Source organism: Manis pentadactyla, chromosome 10 (assembly GCF_030020395.1).
Source record: "Manis pentadactyla isolate mManPen7 chromosome 10, mManPen7.hap1, whole genome shotgun sequence".
Classification (NCBI taxonomy): domain Eukaryota; kingdom Metazoa; phylum Chordata; class Mammalia; order Pholidota; family Manidae; genus Manis; species Manis pentadactyla.
The window spans coordinates 38,294,821-38,318,202 of record NC_080028.1 but is presented as its reverse complement, the minus strand read 5'-3'; the positions used below and the strand labels follow the sequence as shown (position 1 = coordinate 38,318,202).

The window sequence follows — 23,382 nt, the reverse complement described above, 5'->3', positions numbered from 1 at the left end:
CATAAATGAGTGGTAAGCAGTGTGCCAGCCGCCCAGCCGGTGCCTGGCGAAGTCTGGGAAAAACCTTCTCTAATGTTGTGTTAAATATTTAGTATGAGAGAGTGGCCCTGGGTGAATATTTCATGCCTGTCTTTATTGTCAATCAATGTGCAGAAAGCTACATCCACTGTGGATTTTTAAATCTCAGACCCCAAAGATAAAGATTGGAATGAGAGTCATGTATCCTCTCTGGCAGGGGGTCCTTCGGATTGGGAGCTCAGCCTTGGTTTGGGAGCTGAAAAGAAGCCTAGTGTCAGGGTCCAGGAAGGATATAGAGGGGGCACTGGGTTTGGGGCTCCTATCCTTGAATGATTTGTGAGGTTGTGAGGTGGGTAGTAGAGCCAGGTATGGATCTCCAGGACAGACCAGCAGGGCAGTGGAAGGGAGGTGAGGAAGCTGGGTGGGCAGTGCGAGGCCAGGGGCCACTCCCTAATGGAAACCCCCAGCCCCATTGCCAGAGGCTGCAGCCAGGCCTCAGGTGCCTCTTTCCTGTCCCTCAGCCCTGCCTTGCCCTGCCTATTCCAAGTCTGCCAGTCTCCTGGATGGCTGTGGCCTAAGGGGTCGACTCAGTGGTCCTGCCCTCCCTTGCCTCCCACTCCGCTGGGCACCACAGGACACATAGGGCAGCTGAAAATCACTTTATTGAAAGATTCTGGAGTGAGTCCAAGGGGCCAGAGCAACAGCCACAAGCAGAGAGTAACCCTGAATCCAAGGAGGAGCCACCAGGGTACAATTTGTTCAGGTAGGAGGGGAGGAACTGAAGCCCAAGGTCTCAGCTCATTGTGCTCTCGGGGAAAGCGAGAGATGGCCCAAATTCTCTTTTCACCCCTGACTTTGTTAAAATTGGTTTTCACTTTTAAAATATTTGGATTTGATTTTTCTGGCAGAAATTGGCGAGCTACCCAAGGACCCAAAAATAGATGGGGAAGACACACAAAAAAAGTGTACCTTTTCCCCAAATCCATTCCTTCTGCCTCCTGCCTCCCAAAATTCGCTAAGCCTTTTACAGCAACACGGGGAATGGACCTGCCTCGACCACGGGACCCGTTCCTGGGGTGACTCTGGAATGCCCAGAATTAGGCCTCCATCACCTCTCTACCCACTCATTGCTGGGCCATGCTTCCCAAACCCTTCTTTCGGCCTGGCCAGATCTTAACTGAGGGCAAAGAGGCACTAGATTAGGACTTTGCTACAGTGTAGGATTTCTCCGTAGGTAAGGGGCTGCAAGAAGAAAAGTCTGCTACTTTTCCCCCTTCCTCTACTCCTTTTTATAGAGTGAGCTGGGGCCAAGGTTTTTAATTATAATGATGGGGAATTATGGACTGTGGCTTTTATCGGGTTCATGCTGACCTCATTAAACTTGAGTTTATTGGAGGCAAAATGCTCCCCAAACAGTGATAGGAATGGGCAAAAGGGAGATAAGAGGTACCCTTACCCTTGCTGAGGTGTGGATGAGGGCTCAGAGTCTCAGCTCCAGCTTTCCCCACTTCCCCCTAGGACCCTGTTTCTTTCCCCGTCCTGGCCTCTAGGGCGATGTGGGGCCCAAGCCCCCAAGGTGAATTCTGCACTGCCAGGGCCGACAGTGGGGAGGGGGTGCGCTTCCTGTGAGGAGCCAGCTGTGGGCCTAAGCACTTGAATTTGACCACCAAAGTTTATTCCAGGGCCACCATAAAAGTAAGCCAGGCGGCTGCAAGGAGCTGCTGGCAGCTTTATTTCCTTGAAACAAAAAGAGAAGGCAAGAAAGAATGTCAAAGGAGTTGATGTCCAGGAAACTCTAAGGTCTCCCAGGCAGAGGCTTCTGAGACTTAATATTCTTCCTCCTAAAAGTAAGACATGAAGTTCATTTTTTTTCCTAGTTTTGGTCTGACTTTTAATATTCAACTACTCTTTAAAAATCAATTGGAAGTTGCTGCTGGGGTCAAGGAGAGAAGGCCTTGGCCACTGAGGTCAGCAAGACACTGGCAAAAATGCCCATGGTTTGAGCAACCAGCCTCCCTGCCCAGCCCTAGGTCCAAGCCACTCAGAAGCACAGACTGAGTTGCTTACCCCAGCCTGCACCCCAGGGTATCAGAGCTTCCCTCGACAGGAAAACCATCTGTAGCTCCGAATTCATTCCCAATCGCTCTGGCAAGCCCTCTTCCTGGAATGGAGGCATCTTTTTCCCCTCACCTCATGGCTGCCTGTGACTCCTCTACTCTCCTCGAGTCCTAGGTTTCACCTGAAATCCTCCAAGGCAGAGCTATCCTGCCCACCCAAGGCGGCTCTCGGTGGCCTCAGTCAGTACCGCCTGCCTGGCCATTAGCAGGCAGCTGCGCTCTGGGCAGCTACCTTGGTACTCTGGCCAGGGGCACAACAGACTCCAGTGGCCTTCCCTTCTCCACACGGACACCAGAGGTGGCTTCAGAAGGGGGCAGTATCTCTCAAATTCCAGCCTGAGAAACCTAGTGCAGCACCCCCACCTTCGCCACAGAGCGGGGCTGCCTTGCAGCTTGTCCACCTCCTACAGCTGCTTTGGACTCTAGAGAGCAGATTGTGGTTGGAAAAGGAGCTCACCCAACACCCACAGACCATGAACTGGAAGGAAAACCCAGAGAGGAAAAAGGCAGCTGTCAGAGCTCAGGTGGGCTTAGACTGTAAGATCAGTCCCAAGTGGAGTCAATAAGAAGATAAGCAATAAATGCGTGGATACCCTCAGCTGTTCCAAGGCTGGGCGGACAAGAATTAACCCTCATTAGAAATCATCTTGCACCTTTTTGTGCATTTCTCTCCCTTCTAGAAATACTTTGCATTTAATAATACCTTTAGTGTGCTTGGATTTTCAAGTCAGTTTATCCTGCGCCCAGGACACCTCCCACTCCCCAGCCGTGGCCATCGCCCCAAGCCCAAGGCCCCGAGTCAAGCCACCTAAATGGACACTGCTCTCAGGCCCCTGAACAGGATGGGGGAAGGAGGGCAGCTCCTCTACCCCTGCAGCCCCACCCATCTTCCTCGGTAGCGGGATTGTCCCAGGAGAATAGCAACGGGACCCCATTTCTCCCCATAAAAGCCCCATTTTACGAGCCAGTTTCACTGGGCCCCTCACCAAATGCTCTAAAATGAAGGAAATGTCTTAAAAGCAGTCTGGAGATGGAGTCACTACCATTGGACCTTGGTTTCCAAACCTAGTTGCAGCAGCACAGAAAATGTCTTTTCGGGGGCAGGATTACCACTGCTTGGGCCGCCCTGATCTCCAGCCTCACTGCCCAGCTAAGGCCTGGTTGGTCCGAGCCGCCATTCCCAGCTTTAGTGCCTACTTAGGCTCGGACCCAGTACTCACAGATCAAAGTGAGCTGGCGGCATTTTTATGAGATCAACTTCAGTGGCTCTTTACTTGTAATCAGACGATGCCTGAGTCAAAAATGCAAAAGGGAACAGCCCATCAATCCAAAAAGGATAAGGAAAGGGAGAGAAAGGCAGGCATGGGATGAAAAAATTCAGGTGACAATAGCAAGAAGATTCTGGCCACCAACAAAAAGACCCTTTGCCTACAGCAAGAATGGTTTGTGGGTCTGTCCCAGCCTCCAAGCCCTGCTGTCTGCCAGCACATTTTGCCCCAACTTTCGGAGGCCAGGAAGCCTGACTCGCCTGTGTTTTGAAGCTTGATCTCAAAGCTTCCACAGTGTGGACACGCCATGTGGGGTGAGTGTGGCTGGCTGCACTCTCTTGCCTCAGTAGGGAAGTCGCCTTCTGCTCACAACTTAAAAGTCTCTCCCATTTTGCTGCTATCCTCTCCAAGGTCTCCGTGGTCCTCTTGTCACTATAGGCAGAAGTTGACTTACAGGAAGATTGGCCAGAGATTTATTGCCTGGCCCCAAACTTGGAGAGCCTCATTGTCATAAACAGCCATCTATTGTCTAGACTTTTATCTCCGGGTATGGATTGTGCATTATTGAGGCTCAAGAGACACGGGCCTGGCTCTGCAAATTGTGTGTGTGGCTGAGAGCTTGGCCCCTGCTGCAGAGGGTTTCTGTGGGAAGGTGTAGGAGAGCGCACAAATTTGTGAGTGCTCTTGGAGCTAGGAAGGTACACCTGAGTGTCCAGGGGTAGAGCTCTAAGGTGGACAAGGTCTCTGTGTCTGGGAACACTCCAGTGCATGTACTTGTGTGTTGGGTGAGAATTTGTCACGGTGTGCTTTGATTCTGGGGCATTTTAAGTGTTCCTGTCTGGGCTTTTGCAGGTTTTATTAACCTGCATCCGCTCAGCCTATTTATGTCCTTTCAAAACAGATTGTCTGGGGTTTTTCAATATCGGGCCCATTGTGTGTGTGTTTGGCTTCTCTGAGGAAATGGATTTGGGTGATAGCGTTCCAGTCTTGCTCCCTCATATTCCTCCGCCCACCCTAAATCACACCTCAGTTTCTGCCTTCACCAGAGTGTCTGGCCCTGCTCCACTCCCTGCAAGTCCTTAAATCTCCCAAGCGGCTACCAAGTTTCTGTCACAGACACAAAACACATTTTTGCAGGATGAGGTCTGGTTATCTCTGTCTTTCCCACAGCAGAGGGAAACATCCCAGTTCATAGGCTCGTAAACTCTCTCACTTCCTGGGGCTCCCTTCCCAGGGCTGAGGGGCACACCAGAAAAGGCCCCCCAGTCCATTTTGACCTTTTCAAATACTCTCCATAGAACTCTAGATAACGCCAAAGAGGGCCTACTGCTCCCTCTCTGGGGCTTCCTGGCAGTAAATGTCCTCACCCTGGCCACCCCCCCACACCAAACCCCTTGAGCCCAAGTAGTAGGATTTTTGCCCAGATTAAACATCTGTGGGAGAGACGCTTATCACCTTAGATCTCAGGGGTAGACACTGTTTTTCAAAGCCAGGATCCTTTAACCCAAGCAGAAAAAATCAAATCCTCTCCCTTTGTTTTTCATTATCAGAACACAGGGTGGGAGGGCTCCAAGCATTGAGGCCTGGGAGCTCCACCGACCACCCCCACTGCTCTTGGCCGCTCCCACAAGGATCCCAGACCCCACTTCAAGTCCCTAATGGTCTTTTGGCATCCTCAGCCAGGTAGGTTAAGTGGGAGGGGACTGGTCCCAGAAGGCAGTTTTCCAGTTGAGAACGGTGGAGGGGATAACAATTAAGGGTTTGTGGAGCATCGGATTTAACCAGAGCCCCATCATTGCTTTCTGAGCAGCCCTCCCTCTCTTCCCTTGCCATTAGAATTCCCATTTAAAAAGCAGTGATGAGGCCTAAAAAGGGCTCTGTGGGCGCAGAGCAGGGGAAAACAAGCTGTCAGGTCCAGGGAAAAGGAGGTGAGCCCTTCACAGACACCCCCACGCCATATCCATTCTCTCCTCCACCCCACCCGCCGCCCCCTACTCCCACCACTGCTGCCCTAGGGAAAGGATCAAGGATTCCACTCTAGGTTCCTTTCTCCCGGCGCCTCCGGCCGGTCGCTGACCGCCGCTCTGGAACACGCTAGCTTCTGGCGGGCCGGGTGCGGCACCGCCTTACTCTGTCTCTCCCAGTCTCCTTCCACCCCTTCCTCTCCCTCTTCTCTCGGTTCAACAAATATCGAATACACTCGTTTCTCCGCACCTCAGGTCTAGGCAGGGCCGGCCGGCGCCGGGGATCGCCGCCGCAGGCCGGGTCCTTGCGCGGCGCGCTTTGCTCCCAGCCCCTCCGGCCACAGCCTCCTTTGCTAGCTGCCGGGTGAAATCGCTTCTCTCCCGCTTTCCTGCTTCTGCTCTTTCCGCCCCTGGACCTGAGAAATAAATAAATCCAAGCCTCCTACCTCATCAGCCCTCCCCATGCGTGCTGCCTCACTTCTCCTTACCGAGTGTACCGCCTTGTTTTCGGAAGGAAATCTTAATAGTCAGATATTTAAGCTGTAAATGAACTTTTCTTTGTGACGGCTAATTTTCTGTCCAGTTCTTATGTCCTGCTCCGCTTCTTGGTGGAATGGAACGGATTTAGAAGTCTGCAGTGGGGGAGGGGGGTGGAGAGACTGTAACCAGAGTTACAGACAGTGGCGAGAGATACGCAAGACCGAGAGATACAGAGAGAAAAAGAGGCGTTGGGTTGAGGAGAGGAGGGAGGGAAGGAGGGAGGAGAGAAGGAGGGAGGGGGGCCCAGCTGGCGGGAGCGGAGCCAGAGAGAGAAAAGGAGAGAAAAGTTTCCCGGAGTCTTCATTAGTTGACTTCCCTGTCCGCTGCTTCCCCCAGTCGGCAGAGCTCACCCCCAATAAAGGAAGGAAGGGGGTCTTTATTTTTATTTAAGGCCCCAAAGAATATGGTGTTTACAAGACCAGAAATGCTAGGGCATCGTCCTGGCAGAAAGAAAGGCTGAAATGGAGGACCGACGACGTCTTCCTTTTAAGGTACGATGCTAACTTGACCTTCACTTTGTCATGGCGCCCCCCGCCCACCCAGACTGCTGCAGGCCGCCTGGCAGGGACGACCACTGTGGACCCTGGCCTCTGCCTCCCTCCTTCTTCCCTTTCGCTTTCAAATCTCTCTTCTTTCCTTTTTAAAATATCCTTCCTTTTCCCTTCTGTCTTTTGCTTCCTTTTTTTCTACCTTTTCCTTTATCTCCTTCCTTCCTTTTTTTTCCTGCTGTTCCTCCTCCTGCCCTTTTCTTTCGCTTCTTCTTCTTCTTCTTGCCTCTCGGCTTCACGTTTTCCCTTGATTCTGTCTTGCCTGGCTCTCTCTACTGCAGTCTTTCTCTCTCACACACAGCCTTCCGGTCTTTTGAAACCCGGAAACAAGAAAAAATATTTTCAGTTCTCTTATTCCCACTTCCCCAGCCTAGCTTCTGTCGCCCGTCCCTGGGGAAGAAGGTCCAGGAAAGAAGGCCAATATGGGATCAACGGGGGCTTCACTCTGGGCCCAGTCCCACTTGGGGATGACAGTGAACTTGGTTTTGGTAGGACACTGTCTTCCTCTCACTTGCCTCACCTGCTAAGTCTCTGAAACCCTAGTGGTCTTGAATTGAGCAGGCAGAGCCCTTGATTGTGGGGGCATGAGGACAGCAGAGACTCTTACTCCTGAGACTAAGGGAGAGAGTTAAGTACCAAATTGTTGTTCACCCTTCTCTGAGCTCTCAGCCCCTAAAATCCTAGGATTTAGCTTAAGACATCAAGGAAGGAATTTAGAAAATTAGGGATTTCTGGAAATTCACAAGACAGACTCTCAAGTTCTCTCTCACCTTGCTTATTGCTGCCTCCTAGGCTCCAACAGAGCCTCTGACATTAACTTTAATCATATATTGTTGGGCTATAAAATAAATAATATTATTGACACCCCTATAATTATCTATTATTCACTTAGTTGTGATAATTACAATACTAGATGAGGCAGGTCTGTTCTGACAAAGCCAAACAAATATCCTGGAAAATGAAACTGGATCACTGAGGCCTTCAGAATCTCTTGTCCCTTCTTGGGTATGTTTCAGAATCGGTAAGCTCCTTCCTAGGACCTCCTTGGTTTCAGAGTAGCCATCTTATAAGGGATAGGGTGATCGCAGGAGAACCTACCACCTCCTTTTCCTCTATATCCCCATTCAGCCCCCCTCCACCTCCTCTGCACAGACACCAGAGAGGATCAGACAATAAAAGGGAAATGCACACACACTCTCTCTCCCCCTACAATTATCCGGATAATTGCATGAATTCTTCCTTGCATATTACTGGTTGTAGGGTTGGGATTTCAGCAGGAAGTGCAGGGGACCAGGATTCCAAATGGGGGAAGCTGAGAGAGTCCTGTTCTTACATTCCCAGACTTTATAGTTCTGTCTAGTGTTACATTGTTTCTTCAGGCAAAGATCTTTGTTAGCCTTCAGTCATATTTCTCCCTTCCCCCTCCCTTTCTTTCTCTCTCCCTCCCCTCTTTTTTGGTCCCTTTAAAGGAGACTCAGATCATCTTCTGTTCTTAATAGATGACTATAAAAGTAAAATTAATTCCCCCCTGTCCTTTAATATCAATATCTCTCTGTTAAGTATGCACATTGGTGAGAATAAACAGAATTAAGTGTTGCAACCCAAACCAGCAATTATATACAAGGTTTTTTTTTTTTCCATGGGGTCTGGCCTATCTGGGGGTGTTCATTCTGCCGCAGGATAACCAGGGGTTATTTGTATTATTATTTTTTACAAGCTCATTGGGGCCTGAGCCAGCACCAACCTGGTAGAAAAAGCACCCATGAAGCCAGAGAGAGCGCCAAAGGAGGGAAGAGAGCGCCAGACGGAGATGAAAAGGAATCACGCAGAGAAATGCAGGGAAAGGAGCAGGCGGCAGGTCCTCGAACAAACGTGGCAGAAGGCAAAACAGGCATTCATGGACAGAGGTTTATTTTTACTTTATTTTCTTTTAATTTAGGGCTTGATTTTATAAAAGGGAAAATTCAGGGAAAGGAATTATCAGAGTCACAGCATGAACGCCCCAGAAGGGGAGAGCGCTGGATAAATCCATGTGGGTGCCAGAGCAGCACCAGCGCTGGCTCAGTAGGGCCCGGGTCAGCCACTGCCCCACAGACTGCTGGCTGGGCCCTCAAAGCCCCCCTTCATGGCCACCAGGGCTTCTTTGCTCTCCTTATCATCCCCATCTTTATGACGAGGCTTGTTAACAAGACCAGTGAGCTGGCCACGCACATCTATCTCAGCCGCTCACCGTCAGCCAAGCAGCGGCCAGTGAGGGGACTGGTGAGGCACTAATTAATTGATTCCTTTGGACAGTAAAATATGGTCGCGTCTACACAAAACCCATAAACAATATCTGCTGGGCGTGAGTACATTGTCTCTCAAAGAATTTTTCCAAGGCATGTGTCAGGTAGTTCCGAATTTTTAGCAGCTAAAAAAGACCCAAGTGGAACTGTTTTTTTTTTCTGGGGCCAAAACAGAGTCGGCCCGGTGTGGGGAAACACCTTAAGTTATTATTGCCTCTTACACTGCACTGGGAGTGGGTTTTGTAGAGAAGAGGTTGGGCTATGGAATAACCTTTCCTTGTTGCTTGTGTAGACTCAGCCAGGGTCAAGGATGGGAATGGAGCTGAAGAACTGGGTAGGCCAGAACCCTATCCCTGGTTGGCTGGGAGGGAGTGGGGCTGTTTTAGGATTTGAGAGGAGCATAGAAGACATGGTCTAACCTTTGCTTCATACTGCATCCTAGGCTTGAGATATAAAAACAGATTTTAAAAAATAAAACAAACTTTGGCTTTTTGGAGCCATTGAGTGCTCAGCACATGCCCAGAACTGGCCTGCTACCTGAACCTGCATGTTACACTGCACTTCCCTCTTCCCCCTTACCAGCTGGCAGCCCAGAGTAACTTTATAATGTATTGTATTAAATCTAGTAGAACATGTCCTGAGACACAGGGGGTAACTCAATCATATAATACTAACTCCATACATGCGTGATTATTCAGTCAGACCCTGCTGCAAACAGGACTTAGCACTCTAAATATAGACCCTGACTTCAGACAAGAGGTACAAAAGAGAAACAGTTAGGAGACCCCTTGTATAAATAATCCATGTGAACAGAGAAAGGGTCTTAAAAGATAAAAATAATAGACAAAATTACAGAAGGACAGAAAAGAAATTTCATCCGGTGGAGATTGCCATTTTGCCATTGCCTGAGCTTCCTCCTGCTACTGTTTTAAGATCACCAGAGAAATGTGTATTATAAATACAATAATATGTGAACCCATGTGCTTCAGTGTATTTGGTACACACACACCATGTATGAAAACCTAATTTAAAGAATATATTTTTCATAAACTGGGTAGATATGTACTTTGTGTATGTATATATATATATATATATATATATATATATAAAATAATAAGATTATTTTTCATGCAACTTTTCTGTGGGTATATAATATCTGGATGCATTTTCCGTGCTTGGGTTTTATGTGCCCTGTGGATTGTATACACATGTAGCTAAATGATGAAGGACTGTACATTCCCTCTGAAGGATATATGCAAGTACGCTGTTTATATACATAAATGAATTTTTACATGTGATGGATATACATGCTGTATGTATGTAATCTTTTCCCAGTAGGTTGCTTTCCCATATACAACAGATAAAAGTGCCTCTGTATGTATATTTTCTAGAGAAATATATTTTCATGACCAGAATGTATATGTAATGTAACCATCTGTACATTTTAGACGGTCTCAATATATTGGTTATATCGACAAGTATGGCCAAGTGTGCATTTTCTAGAACATTTTTTTCCATGCTCCGCATGTGGGCTCTGCACCTTTCACAGGAAGCTTTCCTGGCTAGAACTGCCAGTGAATTCCTTCCGCACAGAGCTGTCCTTCAAGGAAGTTCTCCACTCCGGGTCAGGGACTGACAAAGTGAAGGCTCCGGGGTCCCCAGGAACTGGCTCTGGCTCACAGAGGGGAAACCACCCACAGGCAACGGCTAGGTCCCACTGGCTAAAGGACCGGCTACGTTTGGTCTCGTTCAAGTCCGTTCGTGGGCTCCTGGGCCAGCCTCCTTCGGGCTGCACAGGCTTCAGGAGTCTCCGCGAGCAGAGCCGCGGGCGGTGTGCAGCCCGGCGGGAGGGCGGACGCCGCTGTGGACACCGTGTGCCCAGCAGAGGGAGGGCACTTGGGAGAAAAGCCTGGCACCCGCAGCGCGCCAGCGCCTCAGACTCTTCGAAGGCCCCACCAACTCACAGGGCGTCCCCAGGCCCCGGGGGCTCAGGGCCCAGAGACAGGGCGCGTCCGGTCTCCGCAGCTTCCACCGCTACGGCCAGCAGGGGTCATCCCGTCCTTCACGGGGCCCGGCGGCCCCCGGGCGGCGCCGGAGCGGCCAGCGCGGTTGGGCGGGGAGCCACGCGGGTCCGCCGGCTGTGAGGCGCGCCGCCTCTCCTCCCCGGGCGGGACCCTGGCGCTGGCGGGGAGTTGGCCTGAGGCCGCAGAGCCCTCTCTCCGCGGCCAGGGCACCTGGGGCTCCCGGCCAGGCCTGGGGAACGAGCGGCCCTCCCGGCGCTCGTTCTCCCCGGCGGCCGACACGCCTTTGTCTCTCGGCCTCCCCTGAAGCGGCGATCGCGAGCGCGGCGCCAGGCTGCAGCGGTGCGGGGCGTCCAGGGGCGGCGGGCGCGAAAACCTGCAACTCCGTCTGGACGGCGGCAGACACAGAAGGGAGGCCGCTCGGGATCCGGGACCGATAGCCGGCCTTGGGCCGAATGCACCGAAACCTTCGGCGCTTCAGTGTACCCCCTGCGCAGAGAGGGTTGAGGGCTCCAGGGTGCGTTTCCTGCGCGGGCCTGGGGCCTAAAAACAGCTCCTGCTTTCCTGGTAATGGCGGGGAGGAGGGCGGGGGCTCTGGCCTGTCGGAAACCCTGGGTCCCGGGGGTTTGCTTTGTTCGAAGATGGGGCGGGCGGTCCCTTGCTCTGCTCTGGGTCTGAGCCATCGATCGCGCCTGATTTCCGGCTGCATTAGCATCCTCAGAACCCGGGCTGCCAGGCCCATCTCCCGCCCGCTCAATAGTGGCTTTAAATACCCTAGCTGCATCTGTGCACGTCCCGGTGAAGTAGAACAAGGTGGATAATTAGGGCCAAATATACAATTCGTTTGGATGGGATAAGCTTACAAATACACAACAGCAGAATTATTTTCTACCTGGATTAGCCGATAATTCTCCCCTTTTCTTGCTCCAGACCCAGTTAGAGACACAGGGTTCTTTGTCTTAAAAATCAGTGGATTAAATTGTAGTTTGAAGGCTTAAACCAAATAGTTACAAAAAGGTGCAATCCTTGCCCAGATCCAGAGCTCAGCCATGCCCTGAGTACTTGGGTTGCAGCTTCAACCATGACCTTCTTTTTGGACAGGAGACCCAAGGATTTGTTTTTCAGTCACTGGGAGGAGGTTATAGTGTCTTTCCTTCTCTGACAGCTTCCCCAGTTACTGTGTCTCAGGGCCTGCATAGACACCACCACCAAGGTACCTTCTCCCTAAGATCTGCAGTGTCTCTGGGGATAAATCAAGGGAATAAATGAAGGGCCAGTAACTCCTGACCTCCTTAAATTCCCTCCTTCCTTTTTAGCCAGAAATGGCTTCAATATTAACTCTTCCTGTATAGACACATTAAGAAGAGGGTAGTCTCTTGCCTGGATCCACTAGTATTCAGACACCCTGTCACCACCCGTATTGAGATCCAGGTGCAGTCATGCAGTCTCTCCCGCAGCTTGTGACTGTCAGAAGCTGTCCAGTGCCCAGCCTCACCTGCACTCTGGAGTCTTTATTTGAGTACTCCCTAAAGCTTGGGATCTCCTTCCTGCCAGAACCCCTCAGCTGCATCAGACAGACAACTGGTGATTAGGGGCAAAAGAAGAACAGGACTTGGTCTAAATTAGCAAGTTTTTCTAGTTGCAGGAGTAAGGAAAGGAAAGGAGAGAAATATTTCAGAGCAGGAGGCGTGTCTCAGAGGCTGAGCTCAGTGGGGGCCCCTGGTTTTCCGGAGCAGGCCCAAGAGGGTGGAGGGGAATTTGGAGGAGACTCCAAGATTGGAGCCAGGCTGTGAGAAAGGGAAACTCAGGGGCCAGAAGGGTGGAAGCAGAGGGAGGGTGTCCCACCCAGAAGGAAGGGATGACCTGGAGGTGCAGAGGGCTCATCAGCTCAGCTGGAACCCAGACTCTGGCCTGGACCCAGGCCTCTCTCTGGCATGGCCCACAGGGGGTTGCAGGCTGAGAGAAATGAAGCCTACTTCACCAGTTCCAAGGGTCCCTCAGTCCCCTGCCCAGTCATCTTGCAGTATATAAAATGTGCTCTCAGCCAAGTCATGGGGTTGAAGTGGGGATGCACCAACCCCAGGGCACTCTCGTCCCCTCTCCAACCTGCTCAGTCCCTACCCTGGTTTCACTTCTTGGAGATCCTGCAGCTCAAATTTCCTTTTTCTGGCCCTGAAGGTAGCTTCAGCCTCCCCTGTGTTGTTTATGTTATGTTTATGATCCCACAACTGCTCAGATATCCCTTTCCTTGCCCTTAGTCTACTGCCCCCCAATTTTCTTTCTGCTAGTAATTGCTTAGGATTGGAGATGGCACTCATCAACAGATCGTGGTTGCTCATATATTTTTGTTGCTCCTGCAACAGCTCTTCCTTTATTATTATGCATTTTTTATTTTTGTTATTCACCTGAACTGGAGAATGGCTAGGAGGCTGGGGATCCCATTCTTCCTGGGCAGAGACCATGTGTGGGGATCCAGTCAAAATTTTCTTCTCAGAAAAAAATCACATCGTCATAAGTCATGTTTTAATAATTATTATTAATATTAATATGATGAAGCAACTCTGTACAAGGACTATATAAAGGGAAAACGTGCTAAAGACAGACATTTGAATAGGAGGGCACACTACAGAGAGGTGGGGAGGGAGGAAGGGGAGCACATCTACCCACAGGGACTACACTAGGTACTAGCAACAGACACACAGAACAGGACACAGACTGACAGAGAAGCTCACAGAAGTCAATTTTAAAGCGACAGGAAAACAATATTGCATATCTTTGTCCCCCCACCCCTTTTGGAGTGTTCTGATCTCTCTTCTCTATGAGGCTGCAAGAGTCAGGCTGGAGTGGTGGAGCTTGAATCCAGCATCCCAGAGTCCATGAGGTCACAGGAGGGGCTGCATGAAGGGATTCATGGGTGACCAGGCAAAAGGGAGAGTGCCTTATACCCAGGACCAGCAGGGAGTGCTCAGACTGGAAAGGTGGTGATTTCTGCAAACTTGTGCATAGGTAAAACAAGTTTGTGTGGGTGGGGAAGTGTGTCAGGTGCCCAGTGGGGGGCGGGCATGTGATTGTACAGCCACTCTGGAGGGCTGGATCTGGGGATACGAGGCTGCCTGCTTGCAAGTTCAGTCAGGAGAGCAGAATGGGCCCAGCCATGCCTATGCATTTGCTGGTGCCACTGTGCAACCCTGCACAAGAACTTGAAGCTGTGTGCTGGTGGGAGAGCAGGGTGGTGGTGGGGTGGGGGCTCTGGATTGCCCTTACAGGATATGTTAGGGGAGACTCTCCCCAGGTGGGAAGAACTCCAAGCTAGTGGGCCAATTTTACACTCTTCAGGCTGGGCTTCCCTCCCATCAGTCCCCTGCTTGTAGCTCTCTTGCTCCTGGCAAGGATGGGTCAGCAGAAGGGAGGTTGAGGGACTCTCACCAAGAGGGATAAAAACCCAGAGTGCAGGAGGGCAGGCTAGCAGGCTCTTTCACGAAGCTTCTCTGCTCTAAGCCAGCCTAAGGTCTACTGGGCTGGGGCCTTAAGGGGGGGCAATGAATAAAAAGACTGGAGAAACCATGCTCTGGCCTCCAACAGGTCCTGGGATGTGCCCCTCCCTCTGCTCTGGTCCTTGTGCTCAGCGACAGGCCGGCAGGGGAGGCGGAGGCAGAGGATCCTGAGACAAAGGGCAGTGTTGGGGGGCGGGTGGAGTGGGGGTAGGTAAAAGAGAGAAAGGAGTTGGGTGGGGAGCTACAGTGCCCCCCTCCTTCATTGTCAACAGCCTGGGAAACCCGGGCTGAGCGGGGGCCTTCTCGGCCGGTAGCCCCTTTAGGGGCGGATTCTCTTCCCGACTCGTAAATTATGCTGGTCCAGCCTCCGGCCGGCCGTGACCGTGAACGCCAGCGGGGAAGGGAGAATCAGCGGCGGCAGCCGAGGCTGCCAGAAACTCTCCGGGCCAATCAATGCCGCGCTTTACAGTCCCTTTCACAGCCTCTTGGGCTTCCGGAGGGCCAGGTGGAGCTCCCCGGAGGGCTACTGAACCTGAGGTTGCGTCCGCTCAGCTCTCAATTCCCCCGCTCTCTCGCGGTTTCCGGTCCGCAGCCGCGTAGGCAGCAGGAAGAGTGGATGGCAGCACACCTGTGAGCGAATGGGCTGACAGGGTGCTCGGGAGAGGGCTGTGGATCAGGAGACCTTTCTGGTAGCCTACCCTAGGGGGAACATAAGGCTGATGATCATCTTGTCTGCAGCTGGGGCTGCCAAACGCCTGTGCCTCCGCCTGCTCTGGTCCAGGCCTGGAGGATCCAGACCCCAACGGACTCTGGGCATTGCTGATCATTCTGTTCTCCCAAACCACACTTCCTTCTAGGTTGCCCCACTTCCTCCTGCCCTCCCCGAACTACCCTGACCACCTCCAATCCCTCTGGCCAGGCCTTCACTCTCATTCCATCCTCTTAGACTCTCCTAACCCCAACAACTGCGAGTTTGGGGAGTCTTGGTTCCACTGCCCCCACCCACGACTATTCCCTTCAGGCAAACAGACTTAAGACCACAGAAGGAAAGTGGTGGGAGGGGGTGCCTGGGTCACTTCACCTCTGGAACCTCAGCCAGAGACCCAGGGTCTGCCTCAAACCAGCCCTTCCCAGCCCTTCAGCCTTCCCTGCCCCTACCCACTGCCTGCAGCTCTGGGTTTCCTCTCTCCCTGGCTGGGTTCTACCCTTCTCTCTGGAACCTGGCAGTGCTAGCTGGGGGTGTGTGGGAGGGAACCACAAACAAAATAGACAAGAGGATGTCCAGGGAGGGCCTGCCAGAGATGCCTGGCGTTCTAAGCGGGGACTGTGTCCCAGGCAGCGCCCCCTCTTGCTCTCTGCCAGAGACAGGCTCAGTCTGGGGCTGGCGCCCGTTTCTTGCCCCCTAAAAGAAGGAGAGAGCTTGCTCCCTCAACAAAAGTCTTTTCTTTTTCATTCTCCTGTTCTGAAACCAGATCTTGACCTGCTGGTCACTAAGATTCAAACGGTCTGAGAGTTCCCTCCGGCGCTGCCGTGTGATGAACTCGTTCACCAGAAACTCGCCCTCCAGCTCCGCCAGCTGCAACTTCGAATAGGGCTTGCGCTTCTTCCGTGAGCGGCTGTGGATCGGGTACCAGGGCGCGCCTGGGTGGAGACGAACCGGCAGGGTTGGCCAAAGGACCAAGAGGTGACAAGCCCAGTGCCCTTGGTCCTTCCCTAGCCCCTCTCAACCTTGGCCTAACTCCTGATCCCAGGCCCTTCCTCTCCCTGCTCCACTCCTTTATGCAGATCCCATTCCCGCCAGTGCCCGGACCTTCACCATTCCCTTTCCCCCTGTCACTCTATCTCCTTGCCTCCTCAGCCCTACCACCCACAACAGCATCCCTGACCCTTCTGTGTTCCTATCTCCTCACTTCTCCCCGAACCTCCTCTTCTCCCCGGTATCCTGGCCCCTTCCTTTCATTGCTCCAGGATGGGGTCCCTGATCAGTTATAACAGACATGAGCAAGTAACTAGAGTAAGTCGTGTCCACTGGCATTTCTTATGAGACTCTAGGTAATAGGGAGCCTGAGGAAAGGCGTAGAGAGGCCATGGGAGAGCAACGACCAAGCCCTTGGTCCCCATCCCCGCACCCCCCAGGCCTGGACAGTCTCTGTCAGAATCCCCCTGTTCCGGAGCTGCTTGCCCCCTCCAGCAGCAGGCTGAGGAAAAAGGGAATCTCTCCTGTTCTTTTATAGGGATATTTACATGTTTATAGGCCCCCACCCCACCCCACCCCGCACTCCTTTTTAAAAGAAGAGCTTCCTCACAACACATTCTGTCACCCCAGGCGGCCCTCGCCTAGTCCTACACTGCCTGCCCTGGTAGATGTCCCGTCCTAAATAGCCCCACGAGTGGGCCGGGGTCCTTACCGCTAGCCGAGAGCCCGCCACCAGGGTTTAAAGGCGATACCAAGCTGCCGGGGTCTCCCGCACCGGCGCCCTTGTTGCCCTCGTTGAGCAGGGACGAACTGGAGTCGGATTCCAGAGACTGGCACGAGGGCGGGTCGTGCGGGGGTCCCGCGCCACCGTCGCCACCGCCGCCGCCTGCCGCGTAGTCGTACTTGAAACCGAGAGCCGGCGGCCCCGACGGCTCCAGCGGCAGCAGCGCTGCCCCGGGCCCGACTCCTGGGCCCGGGTCTCGTCCGCGCTCCTCACGCTTCAGGCCCCCGCCGCCCTCGGCGCACGGCTCGCGATAGTAACCCTTGCTGTCCTCCACGCGCGCCAGTTCGCACGTGCGGCCAAAGGGCGGGTTGAGAGACACTGGGCTGCCGAGATAGGGCTGCGGGTAGCCATTGCAGGGCTCCGCCGACGGCCAGGGCAGCGAGCACACGTTGTCGCGGCGCGGGTAGGACAGCGAAGGCAGCCCAGGCAGCTGCGCGCCAGACGCGCGGAAGTTGGGGAAGTAGAAGGTGTCTCCCGTGTGGATGTTCACCAGCGGCCCCACAAACCCGGGATTCAGGAGATTATGCTCGCCCATTTCCGCGGGGCCCGACCGGCAGCTTCTACTTTATTGCTATCTGACATTAAACATAGTTAAACCTGCACCGGCCACCCATTGGCCGTCCAGCTCACGTGGGCGCCGCCGCCAGGGGGATGGGTGGGGACAGCGAATCCCCCCACCCCGCACCAACTCCAACTTTCCCCTTCCCCAATCTGGGGGGTGGGGGGTACTAAACGCGGGGGCAGATTTATTCGCTGAATTTTGGTTTTTAAAAATATCATATAAAACCTAATGCAAAGAGTGAGGCAGTCGTCCGACGCGGGGCAAGAGGAAAAAGCTACGCCAAAAATACCCGCACATACACACTTCTGCACCCTGCACACCGCCCCCCCAGATGTATTATCTTCTTGCCAACAGCTGGCCGAGCACAGCCCGTCCCTCTTTAATTAGCTCCTTTATTAACTAAAACCGTTGGAATTTACAATATCTCCCCAATAAATTACTATTAGATATTGTGTCATATAAAGTTTACTGGCTGTTTAAGGAGACGGATGAGCCCTTTGGCTCGGGGTTTATTTACAGTAGAGGCAAAGTGGGGGTGAGGACAGGTTTCCCTGCCGTATCTCTCCCAGCCCTGCCACCGCTGCATTCCTCTTCCTCTCTTTCTCCTCAGGAATCTGGAGGGGACATTTGGGGCATAATCCTCCAGGAAGGCCTCGGGGAATCTTTAATGCTGGTCTTTCCTCGGGGAACTGGGAGCCACTCTAGCCTCACACTTCCACCCATGGTTAGAGGAGGGATGCAGATGGGAGACAGAAGAAGCTGCTGGATGTGGACCTGCTGGCCTGCTCTTGAAACTGTGGGGGCTCGAACTGCTGTTCCCTGTGACTTTGCAGGGCCTGGAGGGCTTCCGGCGGGTGGGGGGGGGTCTCCCGAAGCCTTTGTAGCAAGGGGCTCTGGGCCCCCAGCAGGGTTTGGCTGACCTGAGAGGCTCCTGGTTCCCACTGTGCAGGAGACACCCAGACCCTGGAACCAACCCAGCCTGCTGCTGGGACCATCAGTTAACAGCACAGAGGCCAGTAGGTGTGCTGGGAGTGAGGGAAAGAACTATGGAGAATTACCTTGTTGGAGGTTTAAAATTATATTTATGATGCTAACCTTAGCAGCTCCTTCCGGAGAAGCCTGCAAACCCAACACTAGCCATTGGCAAGATTAATCGACATCTGGAAACCACAATCCAATCTCAACTAAATCCACAGAACACAGGCAAGCAGATTAAAATGAAAATCAAACAAACAAAAAAGCCTTCAAAACGAGGTGTAGTCTATTGAGGTCTTGTAGACAAAATACTCCGATTGCTGTATGATGATTTCATGCCCCTACCCAATTCACGGCTTTAAGTAATACAAGGTGAGATAAACAATTTAGCAAATGTCTAAATACTAGAAAACGCCAGGTTTATAGAAAATTAGAGACCGAGAGTGTCCGAGAGAATCCAGAAGAAAGAAACCCATGTAGGTCAAATATCTGAGAATGAGCGGGAGCTACCAAAGCAGACCGAAGCAGAAGATTCTCATCTCCCCCTTTTTCTGTCTCCTCTGCAGGACGCGGCAGAGAAACGCAGATTCTTCGAATTCCACAGCTCCCCGGGCGATTTCACATCCCAAACCGGAGCTGCTCCCTCGGACAGAATGTGTCCGCGCGGGCGTCGCCCAGCCCGGCGTAGCTCACAGTTAGCGGCTTGGCGCCCGCCCCTCTCCCCGCTTCCCCATCCCCGCCCAGGCCTGCCGGGCCGCCTAGCCAGGTCTCTCCCGCCCCCAGGAGCCCTCCCCACGCCCGCTGGGCCCACTTGCCAGAACCGAGGTCAAGCGGTGGGATGCCAGCCCCATGCAGTAATCTCCAATCAGAACCGCAAGAGCCAGGGCGCGGAGGATCTAGCAGGAGACCGCCTGGTTTGGCCTTTTTGTGCCTAATTGATTAAGGAGCTGCGTGGCTGCAGAGAAGAGCATCCCTTAGCTGCAAATTCCACGTCACAGCATCTCCAACAACGTACTTATGCCCACTTTTCAAGATGCATTAATGAGCGCCACTGAAAATATTTTAAAAAATTTATTTTGGGGTTATTTGGTCGTAAAGATAAACAGGGTGTGACTTTAATATTGTTGCTGTTTTCAATCACAACACTGCGCTGGCGGCGCGATCTCCAGGCCTCCAGGCCTCTCGCGCAGCCGCTATTGTTGGTGTGAGTGATGCCGAGCTGAGCTTTGCCTAGTAATCACTAGTCCTTGTTCAGTGGAGGCTTCTCCCTATTCTTTTTCCCACCTAGATTACGCCAATCTCCTAGAAAGAGGACCTCAGGAGGAAGGTAGCAGCCTCTCCCCAACCCTCCCTAGCTGGAAAAATCTTAGGCTCAGAGCTCTGCTCCGCTGCCCTCCCAGCCAGGCCGCTGAGTACACAGAGCAGCGGCCACAGGGCGGCAGATGCAACGCCAGGGAAATGAGGATGGAGTGAGGGCTTCCTTCTTCCAGAAACTCAGTTTCTCCCACTACGATTTAGTCCCACCAAAAAAGGCCATTTTCCCCAGGCTTTGGACACTGTGGTCACAGGCACACGCACCCTCTTCCTTCTGTGCTGCCGACTTTGATTCCTCTCGCTGAGAGCTGCCGAAAACCATCAGTAAAATTCTCATTCCCAAATCCTGCTCCTCGAGGCCCATTGTGAACCTAGTTTTCGGAACCCAGGCAGGACCCAGGCAATCACAGCGCCCAACCGTCCCGTGCAACACAGTGGTTCTGTCAGCCTTTGAGGCACCCTGCCGCGCACGCAGCTCCGGCGTCCCTGCCTTAACCGGGCTAAGACAAACAGGCCCCAGAGCGCCGCCCGCCGCCTGGGTCCCCGGGGCCGGCGGGAGACTCGGGTGCGAAGCTTCAAATCTATATCCAGCCTGGGCGAGAGCTGCTTACCAGGAGGTAACGGGCTGGATGAGACTGCGAAGGACTCGAAGCCCAAGGCGCTGGGCAGCCGCATCTAGCCGGGTTTAATCCGCCTGCATTTCGCAGCCCACATGCAAGACTATAATTGGCCAGACCCAGGCTCTGGACCCGCGGAACGATCTGAGCGTCCACTCCGCACATTCATCAAGTCACAAGGTTAGAAGAGGTGGCCTGCCTGCTGGCCCCTGGCCCACGGGTTCCTGCTGCAGCTGGCCTGGCTCAGCCATGCCCCGCTCATTAACTTGGGGGTTAAGACTAAAGGCCAAGATGTGGTCCAAGGCTTTCCTTGAAGACCCGCGGCCGCCCTCGTGCTTGCGCGCATCCACCAGCTGGCCTCGCCCGCGCCTTCTGTCTGTACCTCTATCCCTCCCGCATCTTCGCCGCCTCTGCACACGAAAGGAATTAATTATAAAATCTACGCCGGCTCTGGTGGCAGGGCCAAAGCAGCTGCGGGAGGCTTAGGCCACCGCGGAGAGGCTGTGAACGGCCGTGTTTGGGCTCCCGCGCCAAACCGCGGACAGAATTATTCCTAGCGGTGCTGGCTTCTCTCCGTTATCCTAGAGGCCACAGCGGCTCAGTTCAAGGTCACTGCCTAGTTTGCAGAAAGCGGTTCTGCCGCATATGCAAATGAGGCTCAGACTGGGCCTGGGCCCTTGTAGGGGTATGAGTGAGAGCTGGGCTGGTGGGGAGAGGGGAGATGGAAAGCAGTGGCGGAGGAGGAAGTTCTGCCCCCACCCCACTCCACCCCACTCCAACCCTTCAGCCCCCTCTCTATTTCCCCTCCTTTGGGGCAGCTTAAGCTTGGGACAGAATCTTTGTCCAGTTCCGACAGGGCTAAAAGGTGAAAGTAGGACACTGTTTCCTCTTTCTACTCTTCACTAGCTCCTCCGGGGGTCAGTTGGAGCCCACCTGGCTGGCAGCCCTCTCCTCCGGTGCCCGGAACTTAAGGAGAAGCTTGGGAGACCCCCTTCCCAGACGCTGCTTTCTAGGGATCTGCAGCCTGGAGGCGGGTAGTTAGAGGAATCTTGGGTGAGGGGGCTCAGGCAGGCTTTCGGGCTCACACAAGTGGCCTGGAGTCAACAGCATCCTTACCTCCTCCAGTCCTTCTTCAGCTCCTCTGAGCTCCCTCCCACCACAAAACCACAGGCTGATTACCACTCAGGAAATGGGGAAGCCGTAGGAGGGGTCCCAGGTGGGAACAACTGGGACACCATCTCTCCACCGCTCACCTGAGCATCCCTAAATGGGCCATCTTCCCCCATTTCTCGGTCCTCTCGGCGCTCTAATAGTTAAATAGTTTTGCGGCTCTGACATTTTCCCCCTCCGCCAGCAGAGGATCTCCTCCGCCTAGTGAATTACTGAGTGTCAGGAAAGGTGTGGGGACCAAGTTAAAAAAAAAACAACTCCCATCAAACGCCACACCCACAGTCACCTACAACGTATCCGAAAGTCCAGGGCCTGGTCTCCGCGGACCTCGAAGCTCAGTATGGGGTGAGAACCATCCCCCGAATGCCCTCTGCCCTACAGCCAGCCGGTAACTCTCTGTGACCACGGCCTCTGGGCAGGCCTAGCTCTGGGGAGGAGCCGAGATCTGCTTGGGGTCTGTTCTGCCCAGTTACCCACTGCTCCTCAAATCCAAGCCCCCAGTGCGAGGCTGGGGACACGGGCGGACCGGGGTGGGGGCAACAGGCCCAGGAGGCTGGTGGGTGTGAGAGGGTGTGCTGTTAACCTCGAGGCTGGCTGGGTTAGGGGAGACGGCGTCCACTTACCTTTGGAGACGGAAGAGGTTCAGAAGAGTGCGGGGCGGGGGTTCTCAGCCCCTAGAAACCCTCTGGGGACCTCCTCCCCAAGGCCGCGGCAGGCCTAGCCGTGGTATCGGAGGAGGGCGGGGCGGAGGAGGCGGAGGGAGCGGCCAGCGGTAGGCGCGCGGGAGCTGAGTTGCAGAGCATCTCTGGAGAGGCAGCCTTTTATGGGCGTTATTAGCGCCCCTGTCTAGACTGGAGACGACACCTCCTCCGTGTGTAAACAGAGGCGGCGGGGTCTGGCGGGAAGGGGCGATGGCGCGTCAACGGGGCGAGCAGCCCTCCCCTTCTGTGGCCACCGGAAGATCAAGGCCTTTTCCACCCTCCCCCCTTCCCTGTGCTCCCTGTGATGTCAAGGTCAGAAAGACCTAGTCACGGTCAAGGCTAAAAGAGGAAGAGCCTGGTTGGTTGTGAAAAGGCTCTGGCCCCCTCCTCCTCCCAGAAGCCCCTTGCTCCCCAGGGCCCCTCAATCATCCACTAGCGCAGGTCTGGATACACATCTGCCTAAACCATCCCTTGGAGTTTTTTGAGGGGTGGGCTCCCAACACCTTCCTAGTTGGACCCAGAGGATCCTAGTGTGAGTTTTCTTTTGAACGGAGGGGACTGCTGCAGGGTTCTCAGATCCAGTCCTCTGAGAGAGGGAGAATGTCCCAGAGGCTGCACACACCTTATACCCACACTAGCCTGCTGACCCAGCCACCAGGATCGGCCTCAGGAGGAGATGGTCTGGAGACAGACGTGAAGGGATCTCCTGAGATCTGCGGCCTTGCTCCCTCAGGTGGGTTCCTGGCTTGTAGGACTATCAGCTGAAAGGCCCATTCTGCTGGCTCCTGGATCTGGGGACTAAGACTTAGGTGGGGAAAGGCTTTTCCCCCAAGCTCATAGAAGGATGTAATTGAGTCCTCCCTGGCAGCCCGGTAGAGTGACCTCCAGATGAAGAGTCCTGTGAGGCTCCAGCCCAGTCTGGTCCCCCAGTCCTTGTCTGGAGTGTGGGGAGTGGGAAGTGACATCAGATTATGAGAAGGATAGCAGGAGCCTCAGCCCTAGAGAAAAAGGGGGAAGCCTCTGTGCTCACAGCCTTTTAGACCTCTTCTATCCCTTTGTACCCTCATATTTATCACAGCCTTGCTCTCACACAAACACAGGAGACTGGTGTTGGAAAGATTTGCATAAAGAAGAGAAAACAGCACACACTCTAAGATGGCATTTCTACTTACACACTTACACACACAGGCAGTAAAGGCTGAGGAGATTCTCCACTGGCCAAAAACTACACACACACACACACACACACACACACACACACACACACACACACACACACACAAAAACTACACACACACACACACACAC

General features: G+C 53.4%; 1 protein-coding gene and 1 long non-coding RNA gene across 3 annotated transcripts; both read right to left on the bottom strand.

Annotated features, from left to right (window-relative positions):
- Positions 1–304: 304 nt before the first annotated feature.
- Positions 305–6,090, bottom strand: LOC118927288 (uncharacterized). 2 transcript variants are annotated; one of them, XR_008992022.1, is made up of 5 exons: positions 5,856–6,090; positions 5,618–5,783; positions 4,429–4,510; positions 2,499–3,835; positions 305–1,859 (listed from the first exon to the last, which is right to left on the bottom strand). It is a non-coding gene; the product is annotated as an uncharacterized LOC118927288 (long non-coding RNA). The 2 variants fall into 2 exon arrangements; XR_005030784.2 differs by lacking the exon at positions 4,429–4,510 and having other exon boundaries at positions 5,856–6,088.
- A 7,187-nt stretch (positions 6,091–13,277) lies between these two features.
- HOXC12 (homeobox C12) lies at positions 13,278–19,178 on the bottom strand. The gene is made up of 3 exons (XM_036915056.2): positions 19,084–19,178; positions 16,664–17,306; positions 13,278–15,896 (listed from the first exon to the last, which is right to left on the bottom strand). Exons 2-3 carry the CDS (start codon positions 17,268–17,270, stop codon positions 15,658–15,660), a joined length of 846 nt encoding a protein of 281 aa, XP_036770951.1. The 5' UTR covers positions 17,271–17,306; positions 19,084–19,178; the 3' UTR covers positions 13,278–15,657.
- Between the last annotated feature and the right edge of the window lie 4,204 nt (positions 19,179–23,382).